Source organism: Lycium ferocissimum, chromosome 1 (genome assembly GCF_029784015.1).
Source record: "Lycium ferocissimum isolate CSIRO_LF1 chromosome 1, AGI_CSIRO_Lferr_CH_V1, whole genome shotgun sequence".
Taxonomy (NCBI): domain Eukaryota; kingdom Viridiplantae; phylum Streptophyta; class Magnoliopsida; order Solanales; family Solanaceae; genus Lycium; species Lycium ferocissimum.
The window spans coordinates 69,723,254-69,736,797 of record NC_081342.1 but is presented as its reverse complement, the minus strand read 5'-3'; the positions used below and the strand labels follow the sequence as shown (position 1 = coordinate 69,736,797).

General features: G+C 34.8%; 1 protein-coding gene across 1 annotated transcript; it reads left to right on the top strand.

Moving 5' to 3' along the window:
* Positions 1 to 9,155: 9,155 nt before the first annotated feature.
* On the top strand, positions 9,156 to 12,628 carry LOC132058915 (expansin-like B1). Its single transcript, XM_059451328.1, has 5 exons — positions 9,156 to 9,438; positions 9,557 to 9,663; positions 10,669 to 10,850; positions 11,414 to 11,546; positions 12,238 to 12,628. Exons 1-5 carry the CDS (start codon positions 9,306 to 9,308, stop codon positions 12,436 to 12,438), a joined length of 756 nt encoding a protein of 251 aa, XP_059307311.1. The 5' UTR covers positions 9,156 to 9,305; the 3' UTR covers positions 12,439 to 12,628.
* The last annotated feature ends 916 nt before the right edge of the window (positions 12,629 to 13,544 follow it).

Sequence of the window (13,544 nt, the reverse complement as noted above, 5' to 3'; positions counted from 1 at the left end):
GGTAGGAAAGTCTCACTTATATGTGATGGTGTGTTTGTTAGCTGTTATTTTGGTAGACATCAAGTTATGATTTTTTTTGATTGAGCAACTGGATACATGAGAAAGTGTTAACTAAAATTTTTTGATCAAACATTTTCAACTGAAATTTTGTAAAAGTTTTTGCATGTGTTTTCAAGTGTTCATTACGTATTTTGTAAAACTTCACGCTTTTTTCAATTAATGTTGATGTGCATAAGTAAAGAAAGTAAAATTATTTATGTGACTACGTGGCCGCTTAAAAACACACAAGATTTTTAAATTTTAAGACACATAAGTGTTTAATAAGAATACTTTATCATAAGTTCAGGAGCTTAATTGAAACATATTATAATTCGAATGTCCAATAAAATTTACTGACGAATTCAAGGATGTCGATGAATTCTGCCAAATTTTAATTGACAACACTTTACTTTGCAAAACTAGTCATCAAATCCTCTCATTCTAATTAATTCCACCTATGTTATGTAAACATTGTGATAATGTTCCTAAGACCTTCATGCACGATATAAGGTAATAGTTAGAAAGTCCATAGCATAGATATTATGGATTATCTTGGTATTTAAACTGCTGTTTATCTTCTTAAAATGTTAAGGCAGAAAGCTCCAAATTTGCCTTGCAACTAGGTTAATAAGTTTAAAATGTCACTTTCTCTGTTCCAATTTATGTGATACATTTTTCTTTTTAGTCTGTCCCAAAAAGAATGATACATTTCTACATTTAGAGATAATTTAACTTTAAAACTTCCCCTTTTACCTTAATGAAATGATTTACAACCACACAAATATCTATGACTTGTTTTAGATCACAAGTTTCAAAAGTCTTTCTTTCTTTCTTAAACTCCATGCTTAGACAAATTATATCTCATAAATTGGGACGAAGAGAGTAATAATTTTGGATTTAGTCGACGAAGTAGTATCGTGTCGATCGCGAATCCTACAATTTTGGGTTGTGAGTGCTAATACTAAATACACTTATTCAAAAATTTGAATCCAATATTTCTTTCCTTCGAGTGAGGAGATCAAAACCAAAAAGGTATCCTGAGCATGAGAAAATGACAAAAAATGAAACGGTTTAGATTCAATTATAATAATTTCAAGATTGAACTCATCAAAATGGGATATTGCCACCTATATAAAACTCTAAATACTTATAAATGTTCCATACGAGCACCCAAAATGAAATCAAAGCAGACATGGTAGGGTCCAAAACCTTGGAGTCCGGAACCAAAATGCCCCAAAAAAAACATTTTGAACCAAAATACCCCAACAAAAAAAAAAATGTTACCAAACTGCCTTTAGCGCAGTAATTTACTGCGCTAAAGTGTCCCTCTTTTTTTTTTTTTTTTTTTTTTTTTTTTTTCCGGCCCTTTTGGTTAACCCTTCTTCCATTACACTTTTTAACGTACTTTGACCATAGATTAATCATGCTTCGGGACCCCGAAACTTCAATATTTTATATAGAACCCTACTTATTTTTGTGCGATTAATAAGGTAGGATCAATACATCAAGGATACACAAAAGTTCGGATGACCGTTTTAGTGGTTGAAAAGTGCTCGAACGCCATTTTCGTTTGAAGGCTCGGTGACATTAGCTTGAAGTTTTTTACGAATACTTAAACTTGTTCATTAATAATTAATCAAAAGTTAGTCAAAATGGCAGCATTCATACAACAAAAAAAAAAAAACTTAATTAAATTGCATCATTTATAACCTTGAGTAGATGAAAATACTTAACATACTAATATTCTTCAAAATAACAGCATAATCATAAATTAAACTTAAAACTAAAATCACAACATTCTTAATCATCATCAGAGTACAAGTCCTTAATATCGTCCTCAAAAAAATATTGGCGGTTTCTTAAGACACATTTTTTTTCAGTAGCAGTTAATTCTCTACCGGTTGATGATGCTTGTTCTTCAACCAACTTTAGCATGTAAAATCTATATCGTCTTGCCAGCATTCTGTTGTTTTCTTTTCTAATCCTTTGCACGGCAAGCTCGCAAGTTTCTGGACCTACTTGAGGCATGGCTAAGGAGTACCTTGTTGGGATTGGAGCGTTGAGATTTTCCAAGTCACGAACAAGACGTTCTGATTCGGCAAGCCGATGTGACCATTCTTGGCGTAAGCCGCAATAATATTCCCGCGGATCTGAATATTTCACATTGCAGAAATTATCATTACGCTCTATAAGAAGGTGGAGATTTAGCTCATCTAGTTTGAAATCACTGGTATCGCTCGAAAAACTGCTATGATTTGAACTCTCATCATCACTGCTATTTGGTTTTTTTGAAAGGAGTAAAGACCAAGCTGAGTTTCTACTACTCGACATTGAATATCTTTGTAGTTTAATAACAAAAGAAAGGGCTACTTATATAGTTGCAAACCCCCAAGTACCCTCGGGGGGGGGGGGGGAGGGGGAGGGTCTTTATGACCCTACCTACTTACCTTATTGTAAGAAAAATATTAATCTTCATCGGACATTTCACAGTCCGAATCCCACTTGTGCTACCATGTATACCATATTCTACCCTATGGTAACGTATTTGCATCCGATTGTTCTCTTCGCGAAAACGATTAAGAGCCAAATTAAACTCTTGTGGAGTTCCGCGAGGCATTGACATAGCACGTTTTTTTAGGCGTTTAAGCCCTACTGACGCTTAACTTGTGCTCGGTCTTTGCACTTCCCTAACACGCCAATCCCACTCCTCTATCATTTTATTATTGTATTCTCGATTGAATCTATCGTTAGGGTTATTTGAGTAATGAAAATCATCATCATCTAGTTCCCAGGTCCTATCCATTGCTTCAAATATGTTTGCTGGAGTGAACGATATAACACGACTAATATCTCTAAATTGGTCAAAAAATGACATAGTAACTCAATTTTGTGTGGAATGTTGTGTGGTTGGTAACAACTATTCGTCAAATTACGTTATATAAAGTTTGATTCGAATCATGACGTTTTTCTGTTTGACAGTTGAGGTGACAATATGTTGCAGTGGTATAGCGCAGTAAAATACTGCGTTATACCAGTATAACGCATTAAATTACTGCAAGTTATCTTGTCATACCGCAAAGATTTTATCAGCGTTGTGACAAAATAAAGCATTAATTTATCGCGCTAATTCTCGGGGACTCGACATAACGCAGTTATTTCATGCGTTATGCAACACTCCGCACTCAATTTGATTTGACGTAACACTGCAAGACACTGTAATTGCATGCATGCGTTGGTTCTATATTCAAACTTCAAATCCTATATTAATACCGAGTTCGTATAAGGCAAAAAAAGCAAAAAATTCAAAGTTTCATCTAGTTTTTGCATTTTGTATTCCTCCTAAATTATTCAAAATATGGCAGATGTTCCAAGAATTAGAGTTTCTTTATTCTGGGATGGATAAATTATATTCGACAAAAATAATTTGCGCTATGATTCTTCCCCAAAATACCATGTTAAGTTTCCACTTGACTTGAAATTCTCAAAACTACTCCAAGCCTTGTATAATAGACTACAAGTTAGTAGAAGTGATTTTGATCTAAATATAATTGGAAAATATCCAACGTCATTTACGCCGCAAGGTGTAACTAGTTATGGACGATGGTACATTCAAGACGATGATTCTTTGATCGATTATTTGAAGGCGCCTTATGATTATATGCAATGCATAACTTTAAACGTCCTTGAAATGTATATAGAGAAGGTCCCCATTAATCGACTTGAATTCATAGCTAGGGCTCCTCGGGAAGCCCGAAATAGACCTCATCGGGAAGCCCTGTCTATAATTCAGGACGAAGTCACTCAAGCAGAACCTACTTATCAACACAATTACCCTGACATGAGTACCTATGAAAGCATTTTGACTAGCCAAATGCCTCTGGATAGTTTAAGTCAGCAATTTGACGGCATGGTAAATATTCATTTTTTACAATATTATTATTATTATTATTATTATTATTATTATTATTATTATTATTATTATTATTATTATTATGTGTAGTGGCACTTGAATGCTACTAATGATGTCGATTATATTAGTTAGGGGTTATACACCTGATATGGATCATATCGGACGGTCTCCTCAATCGGGATGGATGAATCAGGTTGGAACATCCTCAGCCTATCCAACAACTCAAAGCGATGGTCCTTCCTTAAGTTTCGGTGCAATTGATTACTATCGGTACGTCTATTTTTTTTTAACATCAATAGTGTTATTTGATGTGTAGTAGTTAAAACACCCTAATTTCTTACGTAGGGAGAATGTGGTGGTTGCACCAAATTATAGGCAAAGGCCTGCTATGGATGATCCGGATTATCCGAATTATATAGTGACATCATCCAGCGATAGTGAGGAAATACCTAATGCGGAGGAAAGTGACGATGAGAAAAGTGACGATGAGATTGAGGTTGGAACTAATCCTCGACATCAAGTAGAAGCTGCTGCAAGACATGATGAACGATCAAAGACACGAGGAGGAACCGAATTCACGAAACCATTTGAACAAAAAGAGTCGACTCCGGTTCAGCCGCAAAGCCAATTTCAACAGCAAGAGTCGACCCGGATTCAGTGGCATTCCGATGAGATCTCCTATCTTGATCATCTTCAAGATTGCCCAGATGCCTTTGTCTTTACTAGGTATGATGATCATATTCGGCGAAGTTTGTGGAAAGAGCCAGTGGATCTGGTAAAACAAAAGGCTCATATTGAAAAAGGGATGACTTTCAGCTTGAAAAAATCATTGCAAAGGGCTGTTAAGATTTATTGCATCCAGGGATGAGGGAGTTTAAAGTTGACGATTCCACACGAAAACTTTGGCGATTGGTCTGCAAGCGAAAATATCAAGGCTGCAAATGGATGCTCCGTGGTAAGGAAACTGCTGAAAAGATGTGGACTATTTCAAAGTTATATACAAAGCACACTTGTGATATGGGTGACTTCCCAGATGATCATTGCAATCTAGATACTAATTTGATTGCGCGTGTATTGGTTGGCGACTTTAGAGAAAACCCAAGGTATCCCCTTCGCCTAAGTTTATTTTATTTTTGGTGTTAATATAATGTTCCTCGTTGTTATATGCTGATATTTTAACTTTTTCAGGTTCCCTATTAAAGATTGTATTAGAGCCGTCCTGAAAGTATATAGAAAAACTGTTACTAGGAGGAAGGCGTATCTTGGGCGTAGGCGTGCACATGAGATAGTCTTCGGCAATTGGGAGGGCTCTTTCAAGACGTTGCCGAGATACATGGCGGCTCTACAACACTTCAATCATGGTATTGTTGTTGAATGGAAGCTCAAATCGAAGCCTGGTGTGCCCGGTAATATTTTTGATTTTGTATTTTGGGCCTTCAAACCATGCATTGATGGGTTTGCTCATTGTCGGCCTGTAATATCAATAGATGGAACACATGTGTACGGGAAGTATGACATAAAGTCGCTAATAGCAGGGAATGGATGCAAATGGAGCTATATTCCCTCTAGCTTTTGCAATTGCGGCTAATGAGAGCATTAGTACGTGGGGTATGTTTTTGGACTACTTAAGGCAAAACGTTATTAAGGATCGCATGGGAATATGTGTGATATCGAGGGACATGCGGCATATTGCACAATATGTTCAATTTGCGAGGGGTGGCGACCACCCTTTGCCTACCATCGTTATTGTTTAAGGCATTTGAAGGCAAACTTCCAAAAGGCATATTGAATCCCAAAGACTGCGTGCAATTGGATGTGGGCGGGCGCAACAGCATCGAGAAGAAGTTTAACTGCATGGACATTATTAGGCGAGCGAATGAGGAAGACTTCCACTTTGTTGAATGCAATTGATAAAGACAAATGGACATTACACCGGGATGAAGGTAGCGATGGGGTATGCGCCGACAACAAATAGCTCTGAGTCATTCAATGACTTGTTGAAATCTGCACGGGGACTACCCGTCATCGCAATGGTGAGAATGACATTTAAGCAGGTTGTGGAGCGGTTCGTTAGTAGATCAAAAGAGGCCAAAGCACATGCAACAGCAGGTTTAAGATGGATGCCAAAACCGTCAAAACTGTTCGAGTACCACAAATATAAGGCTCGTAAACATGACCGGATGGAGTACGATACTACGCAGAGCGCATGTTTGAACTCACAACAAGTGTGCACCAAGGTAAAGGAAGTAACGTCCACACAATTTGTGAGATTCAAGAACATGCACGTGCGCAAGTGGCAATCATATCACATGCCATGTTCTCATGCCTTCAAGTGTTTTATCGCGATGGGAAAGAACGCCTCCCGGTACATGGGCCGAGGAATATACGCTTGAAAGTTATGCAAGAACGTATCTTTGGAATGTTCTACCCACTTGGTAGTGAGAGTTATTGGCCACCGGATCCATTTTCAATGGTTGCAAATAAAGCATTTATCCGTAAATTCAGAAAGAATGCATACACGCATATTCATAATGAAATGGATGTTCCACCCGGGAGATACACTCGGAAATGCTCATTTTGCAATTATGTTGGTCATGATAAGCGCAAGTGTCCCTTACGGCATGGTGGTCAAACTACATCTCGCAGTGGAAGTACCTCTCGTGGTGGAGGAAACTTTCGTGGTGGAAGTATCTCTAGTGGTGGTGGCACATCTCGCGGTGGTGGAACATCTCGCGGTGGTGGCGGAAGATCAACTCAAGGGCATTAATTGATGAATGTTTTTTAAGTTTTTTTCTTACTTTGATGATTGTATTTTAAAAAGCTTGGGTTTCTTATTAATGAACAAGTTTAAGTATTTTCATCTACTCAAGGTTATGAATGATGCAATTTAATTAAGTTTTTTTTTTTTTTTATGAATGCTGCCATTTTGACTAACTTTTGATTAATTATTAATAAACAAGTTTAAGTATTCGGAAAGAACTTCAAGCTAATGTCACCGAGCCTTCAAACGAAAATGGCGTTCGAGCACTTTTCAACCACTAAAACGGCCATCCGAACTTTTGTGTATCCTTGATGTATTGATCCTACCTTATTAATCGCACAAAAATAAGTAAGGTTCTATATAAAATATTGAAGTTTCGGGGTCCCGAAGCATGATTAATCTATGGTCAAAGTATGTTAAGAAAGTATAGTGGAAGAAGAGTTAATCAAAAGGGCCGAAAAAAAAAAAGGGGGAGGGACACTATAGCGCAGTAATTTACTGCGCTATAGCAGTTAACGGAGCCGTCCCCGTTAACTGCTTTAGCACAGTAAATTACTGCGCTAAAGGCAGTTTGGTAACATTTTTTTTTTGTTGGGGTATTTTGGTTCAAAATGTGTTTTTTGGGGGCATTTTGGTTCCGGACTCCAAAACCTTGAGTGGTTTCCATGTCATGGCTGATGTTAATACGCGGCAAGATTACACTATTGAAGTCTATAAATCATAGGAGTACTAGTACTATTTATTATAAAAAAAAAAATATATATATCTCATAGTTGCAGAATATGAAACAAGGTCGAGACAATTATTTGACAAAACAAAATTTGATGGGAGTGCAATCTCAGAGATATGATTTGAAATTTGACTTGGCGCAATTAAAAAGTGGTGCAACTTTTTCTTTTTAATTAAATAAAAACGTGGGGTTTTTTTTTTTTTTTTTTTTTTTTTTTTTTTAAAGTACATACTTTCAAGTTTGAAGGTATATTTCAAAAAGTTCAAAACATAGGGATACGACAGCTTACTACCTGCTCCACGCTGGCTTCAATCCTTAGGCAGGTAGAAGTTTGGAAGTTAATCTTTTTGTTTAGGTTGCAAATAGCGACGTAACGAGGATTTGAAATTTACGAGTTCTGAACGTGTCATCAAATTCATAGCTTATTTTAGTTGCTGAATTTGTAATTCAATATTATTTATATATTTAAAGAGTTTTCTAATTAAATATAAATATTTAAAGTCTACGCAACAATTATTGAATTGAATTCATCTGAGCCGTACCGCAACTCGATCTGCCACTGGTTGTAGAGCGTTTATTATTTTCCACCCGTTGTCTGGTATCCGTATTGGAGCCCGACTAAATTCGGATTCGCGCCGCGTAGGGCCCATTCGAGGAAAGCGCTTCCTACCAAAGATTTTTCCATATCCAGGCCTTGAACTCGAGACCTATGATTAAGGGAGGAGCAACCCATCCACTATCCACTGCACCTTTGGTGGCTGCCATTAGTTCGTAGAGTTGGTGAAATAAGAAGACGTATGTTTGCTTTGGACACCTGCTTACATTCTTAAGGCTACAAAGTTGGTAAAATAAGCGGATGTGCATGTATGTATCTTTCTACACTTTTATAATGCAAAAGCACCTAACTCATCCCCCAATTTACTTCTACAAAACAAGAAAATTCATACTTAAATTTGTCTTGCAAAATACTGGAGGAATCTATATGTTTTCATACCAAACAGTAAGGCTATATATATATTTTTTCCACTCGTTTTGTCTATATAAAAGTTAAGTCGAATTCAAATTTGTAAGTCTTTATTCAACTTCGTGGGGCAATTGACATGTAACGTCGTCTTTGGGGTTATTCCTATTTAGATTTGTCATAGAGAAATCATGACATTGAAATTGTTAATTCAAGGTATACTATACTACTTTGCATTAGATTCCACATGACGACAAATGCTAGATAAATATTTATCCGTACCGAATGTTTATACCTAAAGTGATTTGATTAGGTAAAAATACATGTTAGTTGACCATGGTTTACTGCTAAGAATCTACGTGCAAACACATGGCATGCCTTCATTGATTTCGTATATATACCAGGTGCGGATAAGTTCTTATGTGACATATATTTTCCTCTTGATCTGTCCCAAAATATGCCTTACTTCCTCATTTTTCATTTTATCCTTAATGAGCCACTGAAATGTCTATGACTTGTTTTAGATTATAAATTTCAAAAGTCTTACTAAGTATTACTCTTTTTAAGCTCTGGGTTCAGTCAAACACTATCATATACATTAAGACGGTGAGAGTATCTATTTTGACCATTAAAGTTTGGCTGGAAAAAAAAAATAGGCTTTCAACTGAGAGAGGAATTATATATTATAATACATTCATTCAAAGTTGAGCACTCCATGCATCCAAATTGAACTCGAAATTGTCTCTGTCTCGATTACTTTTTGACCTATACATAGCCAATTTTCAACTAAACCTTTACTATAAATACTCATCCAGGTCCTCAACAATTCCATTCACCACCAACTTATTCTTATTGCTTACAATAATCAATTAAGCAACTCTCTTTCAATTTGGTCTTTTTTCAAATGGCTCCTCTTCAAGTTCTTGAAATATTTTTCACGTTTTTAATCTTCATGCAAGTTTATTTGGGAAATGCTCAAAGTTTCATCCAATCTCGAGCTGCTTATTATCCAAATTCAGAAGAAAAAGGAACAGAAAGTGAGATATTCTCATCACAAGAACATAATTTATATCATGTTTATGTTAATACTGAACAAAATTTCTGGTGTTTTAATTTGATGCAATAATTAACTGTTTGAATGTTGTATATATGTAGCTGGGGCATGTGGATTTGGTACTTTTGGAGCAACAATCAACGGTGGAGATGTATCAGCTGCATCTGATCTTTATCGAGATGGTCTAGGATGTGGTGCATGCTACCAGGTAATATTACACTACTGCAAAATACAAATTTCCGTCCAAAATTAATTCGTCGAATATATATATAGGTCATATAGAAAATAATTACAATGGTCTTAAATGGATAGGTTAGACGGAATTTGAGCTAATCAAATGAGTCAAATTAATAAACCGGTCATGACCTAGAGCCCGTTTGGATTGGCTTATAAGTTGCTTATAAAATGCTTTTCGCTTTTTTTGTTTGGTGCATGGCCACTTTTTAAAGTCATTTTTGTGCTTAAAATAAGCTCAAAAAATAATTATTTGACTTAAATTATCTAAAGCGTTATAAGTTCGAAAATGCAACTTTATAAGCCAAAAAAATAAGTTAATTACCCCAACTTATTTTTTAAATTTTTATGTTCGCAAATAATGATTTAAGATAAAGCCCATCCAAACAGGCTCCTAATGTGTTTGCTTGTATCATGACCTGATATGTTTGCTAGAGTAAAGATGGGTTGTCAAAATAACGAGTCATAACCTAGCGTACCCAATGTGACCAAGCTCCCTCCTTTTCTATTGACTTTTTGAGAGAAAGGAAAAGTCAAAACTGATATATTCTTAAATTATTAGATTAATTCTTAAATTATTAGATTACTTTCTTCTAAATTTACATAATTCTCGACCTCCAAATTGAATATGGTGGTTATGTATGTCTGGATATTCGGGTTATGTTTCGGCCCATTTATTTACATTATTGGGTCCCTTTGGGCCCAATAGCTTAATGGGTCATTACGGGTTCAACTTACTGGGTCAAGTCAACAAACATATCATAATCTAATATGTAAATTTAGGACATATATAAAAATATATAGGTTGGTTTTACCATCTCTTTTAAAATATAAATAAATTCAATAACCTGAAAAATAAAGCCCTTTTTCAACTATAACTATAGCAAATTACTAACATGCACTGACATTATAAAATTTCATTTATATTGAAAGTGTATGATATAAGTTAAATCTTTATATTTACCGTGTGTATTGCTAGGTGAGGTGTACAAACAGTAATTACTGCTCAGATAATGGAGTTACTGTGGTAATTACTGACCATGGAGCAAGTGATAGGACTGACTTTATTCTAAGCCAACGAGCTTTTTCTCGCATGGCTCAAACAAAAGATGCTGCTGCTTCTCTATTATCACTTGGTCATGTGGGTATTGAGTATAGAAGGTAAATATTCATTGATTTAGTAGTTACTTTTTCTATTTCATTTTATATGACTACTTTTTCGGGTCTATTAGAAAGGAAAAACCTTATTTTATCCCTAATGACATATTTTTTTGGCCACAAAAATGCCTCGTCATATTTAATGTCCTTTTGTATTATTTTGGGTGTCTTACTTTTCTTTTTAGTATGTTAAAAAAAAAAAATGTTATTTTCTGTATTTAGTATGTCAAAATCCCACATGACATATTTTAGATCACTAGATTCAAAAGGCATTTTGCTACATTATTCACATTTAGTTTAATATACAAGATAGACCCATAAACTGAAACAGAGAGGTTACAGTGGTGTTTTTGCTATAGAGACACACATATATTCAACTTATACATCAAAAGTTTTTTTTTTTTTCTTTTTTAAACTTTAATTTGTGTCTAGTCAAATATTTCTTTATTTAAGAAAAGGAGCAGCTATTTCTAAGAAATTAATTTACAGTATTTAATTTGATGTCCTTGGGGGAAAAAGTATATACTATGAATAAATTTGTAACAATTTCTCTGTGAATTGGACAGGGTTTCCTGCAGCTACCCAAACAAGAATATTACATTCAAGATTGATGAGAGCAGCGATAATCCTTATTATTTGGCTTTTGTTATATGGTACCAACAAGGCAAAACAGATATTACTGCTGTGCAATTGTGTGAGGTACGTATTTAACTTATATATACAGACACCTTGCTTTATTTTTTAGATTACTGAAGAAAAGCAACTAAAGGTTATCAAGAGCCAGTAACAGTTCTAATTTAATTTTATAACATATGTTGTGAATTTCTTAACACATATACAAGATTTAGGCCAAAGTTATTGAGTTCCGTCGAGCTTGTATATTTGCCTATATCTGGCCCGGCTTAACATGCCTTAAATATATATATATTAACTTAGAATCAGGAATGATCTAGTATTTGAATTTTATGAGTTCTGAATCTTAGATAATGACCTCAAGTGCTAAAAATTGGGTTTTAAATTTAGTTTTTGTCCATATTTAGTAAATTTTCTTACTACATATAGTATAAAGTTCGAGCCAAAACTATTGAATTATACCAAACTCGTATAATCAAGCCTACCTCCGCCCTGCTTAAAATCCTCTGTGTATATACTAACGGAAAAGGGTAAGATTTGCCCTTGTACTCTCACAAATAAGCTATATTGCCCTTTGTTATACTTTTTTGACATATTTACCCTTGTCATCCAACTTTAAAATCATATTTACTCTCATTAGTTAAATCCAATAGCCCCCTGAATTTTTCTACATGACGCCTACGTAACACATTTTTTCCAACTAAATCTAGTCACCCAATATTTAAACTCTTACAATTCTTTTAATTCCAATATGCAGACACAAAATTTTGTGTGCAAGTTACTGGATAGGACACGTGGAGCAGTTTGGACAAGTTCTTCACCTCCAAGGGGACCATTGCAAATAAGAATGCTATTGAGTTCTGATGATGGAGATGAAACTTGGGTTGTTCCTGTCAACAATATACCTGAGAATTGGAAAGGTGGTGAAACATATGACTCTGGAATACAAGTGAATTAATATTGTTTGTTGATTGCATTTGTCATAAAAAGTCTAATAGAGAACTTGGTAATTATTTAATATTTGATTGTTGATTACATTTAGCATGATTTGATGTAAAAGTCGAATACGGGTAAGTTTTTTATCAAGAAAATTACCCAATTCAATTATTGTATTGCCAACTATTAATAAAGTTTAATTTTCTTATATATATCAATTTCTCACATTTCTCAGTTGTCACCGGTGCATTGTATGAAATAAAGAAACATTTGTCTACTTTGAGTCGGATTCAGGATTTTTCATACCTGTAATTCATTTGATTTTTTGGATTTAAAGCGTATTGCTTGTACTTATGTAGTGTGTTTTTTACTACACATATACATTGTATGAGTCGGTCAGAAATTCGTCGAAAATATTACCAGCGAACCAAATACTGATGAATTTTCAATCGGACGCCCATCAAAAGTACCCCTTTTTTCAGTATTGATAGCCAAATTTTCAATTTATTTTCGTTCCAAAGGACAGACAGAGCGTGTTGGAGTATATTTTGTCTCTCAAACATTTAGGTATGATTAAGTTTCAACATTGGAAGTTCTTTTTTATATTTGGGAAAAAGACATGACAAGACTGTGACGAGTATTGTGACACGTCTGCCAAGTTTTTTTTTTTCTTTCTATTTCTGCGTCTACAGAGTGAGGATCTTATTTCCTTTGTACCTTTTCTGGTTGTACTAACGAAATAAAAAAATAATTATAAATGTGTTTTTTTGATTACTGCAAAACTAGTCATCGATCGACCTGATAAAAATGACAACTAATGTGTCATAATAGATTTTTTTTTTAAAATTATTTTTATTACATAGTGGGTAGGGGAAGGGGAAATGGGGGAGGGAATTATAATATGGGGATTCAAACCCTCACCAACAAGGTGAAAATTCAGATAGTCAACCAACTGAGATACTAAGTCCCTACTCATAATAGATTATATTATACTGATTACATACAATTTTTTTAAAATTTATAATGTATATAAATTAAAAAGGATAAGAAAATAAAGAGAAGAGCTGAGAGACGGGAGTTAATTTAAACCCCACTTTCCTTTGACATAATAAATACAAAGATCCACAG

Bases quoted from the DNA above. Each gene is read 5' to 3' on its own strand.
- LOC132058915 (XM_059451328.1), top strand. From the start codon at position 9,306: ATGGCTCCTCTTCAAGTTCTTGAAATATTTTTCACGTTTTTAATCTTC. The intron at 9,664-10,668 runs GTAATATTACAC...GTGTATTGCTAG, and splicing joins GATGTGGTGCATGCTACCAG to GTGAGGTGTACAAACAGTAA. The intron at 10,851-11,413 runs GTAAATATTCAT...TGAATTGGACAG, and splicing joins GTGGGTATTGAGTATAGAAG to GGTTTCCTGCAGCTACCCAA.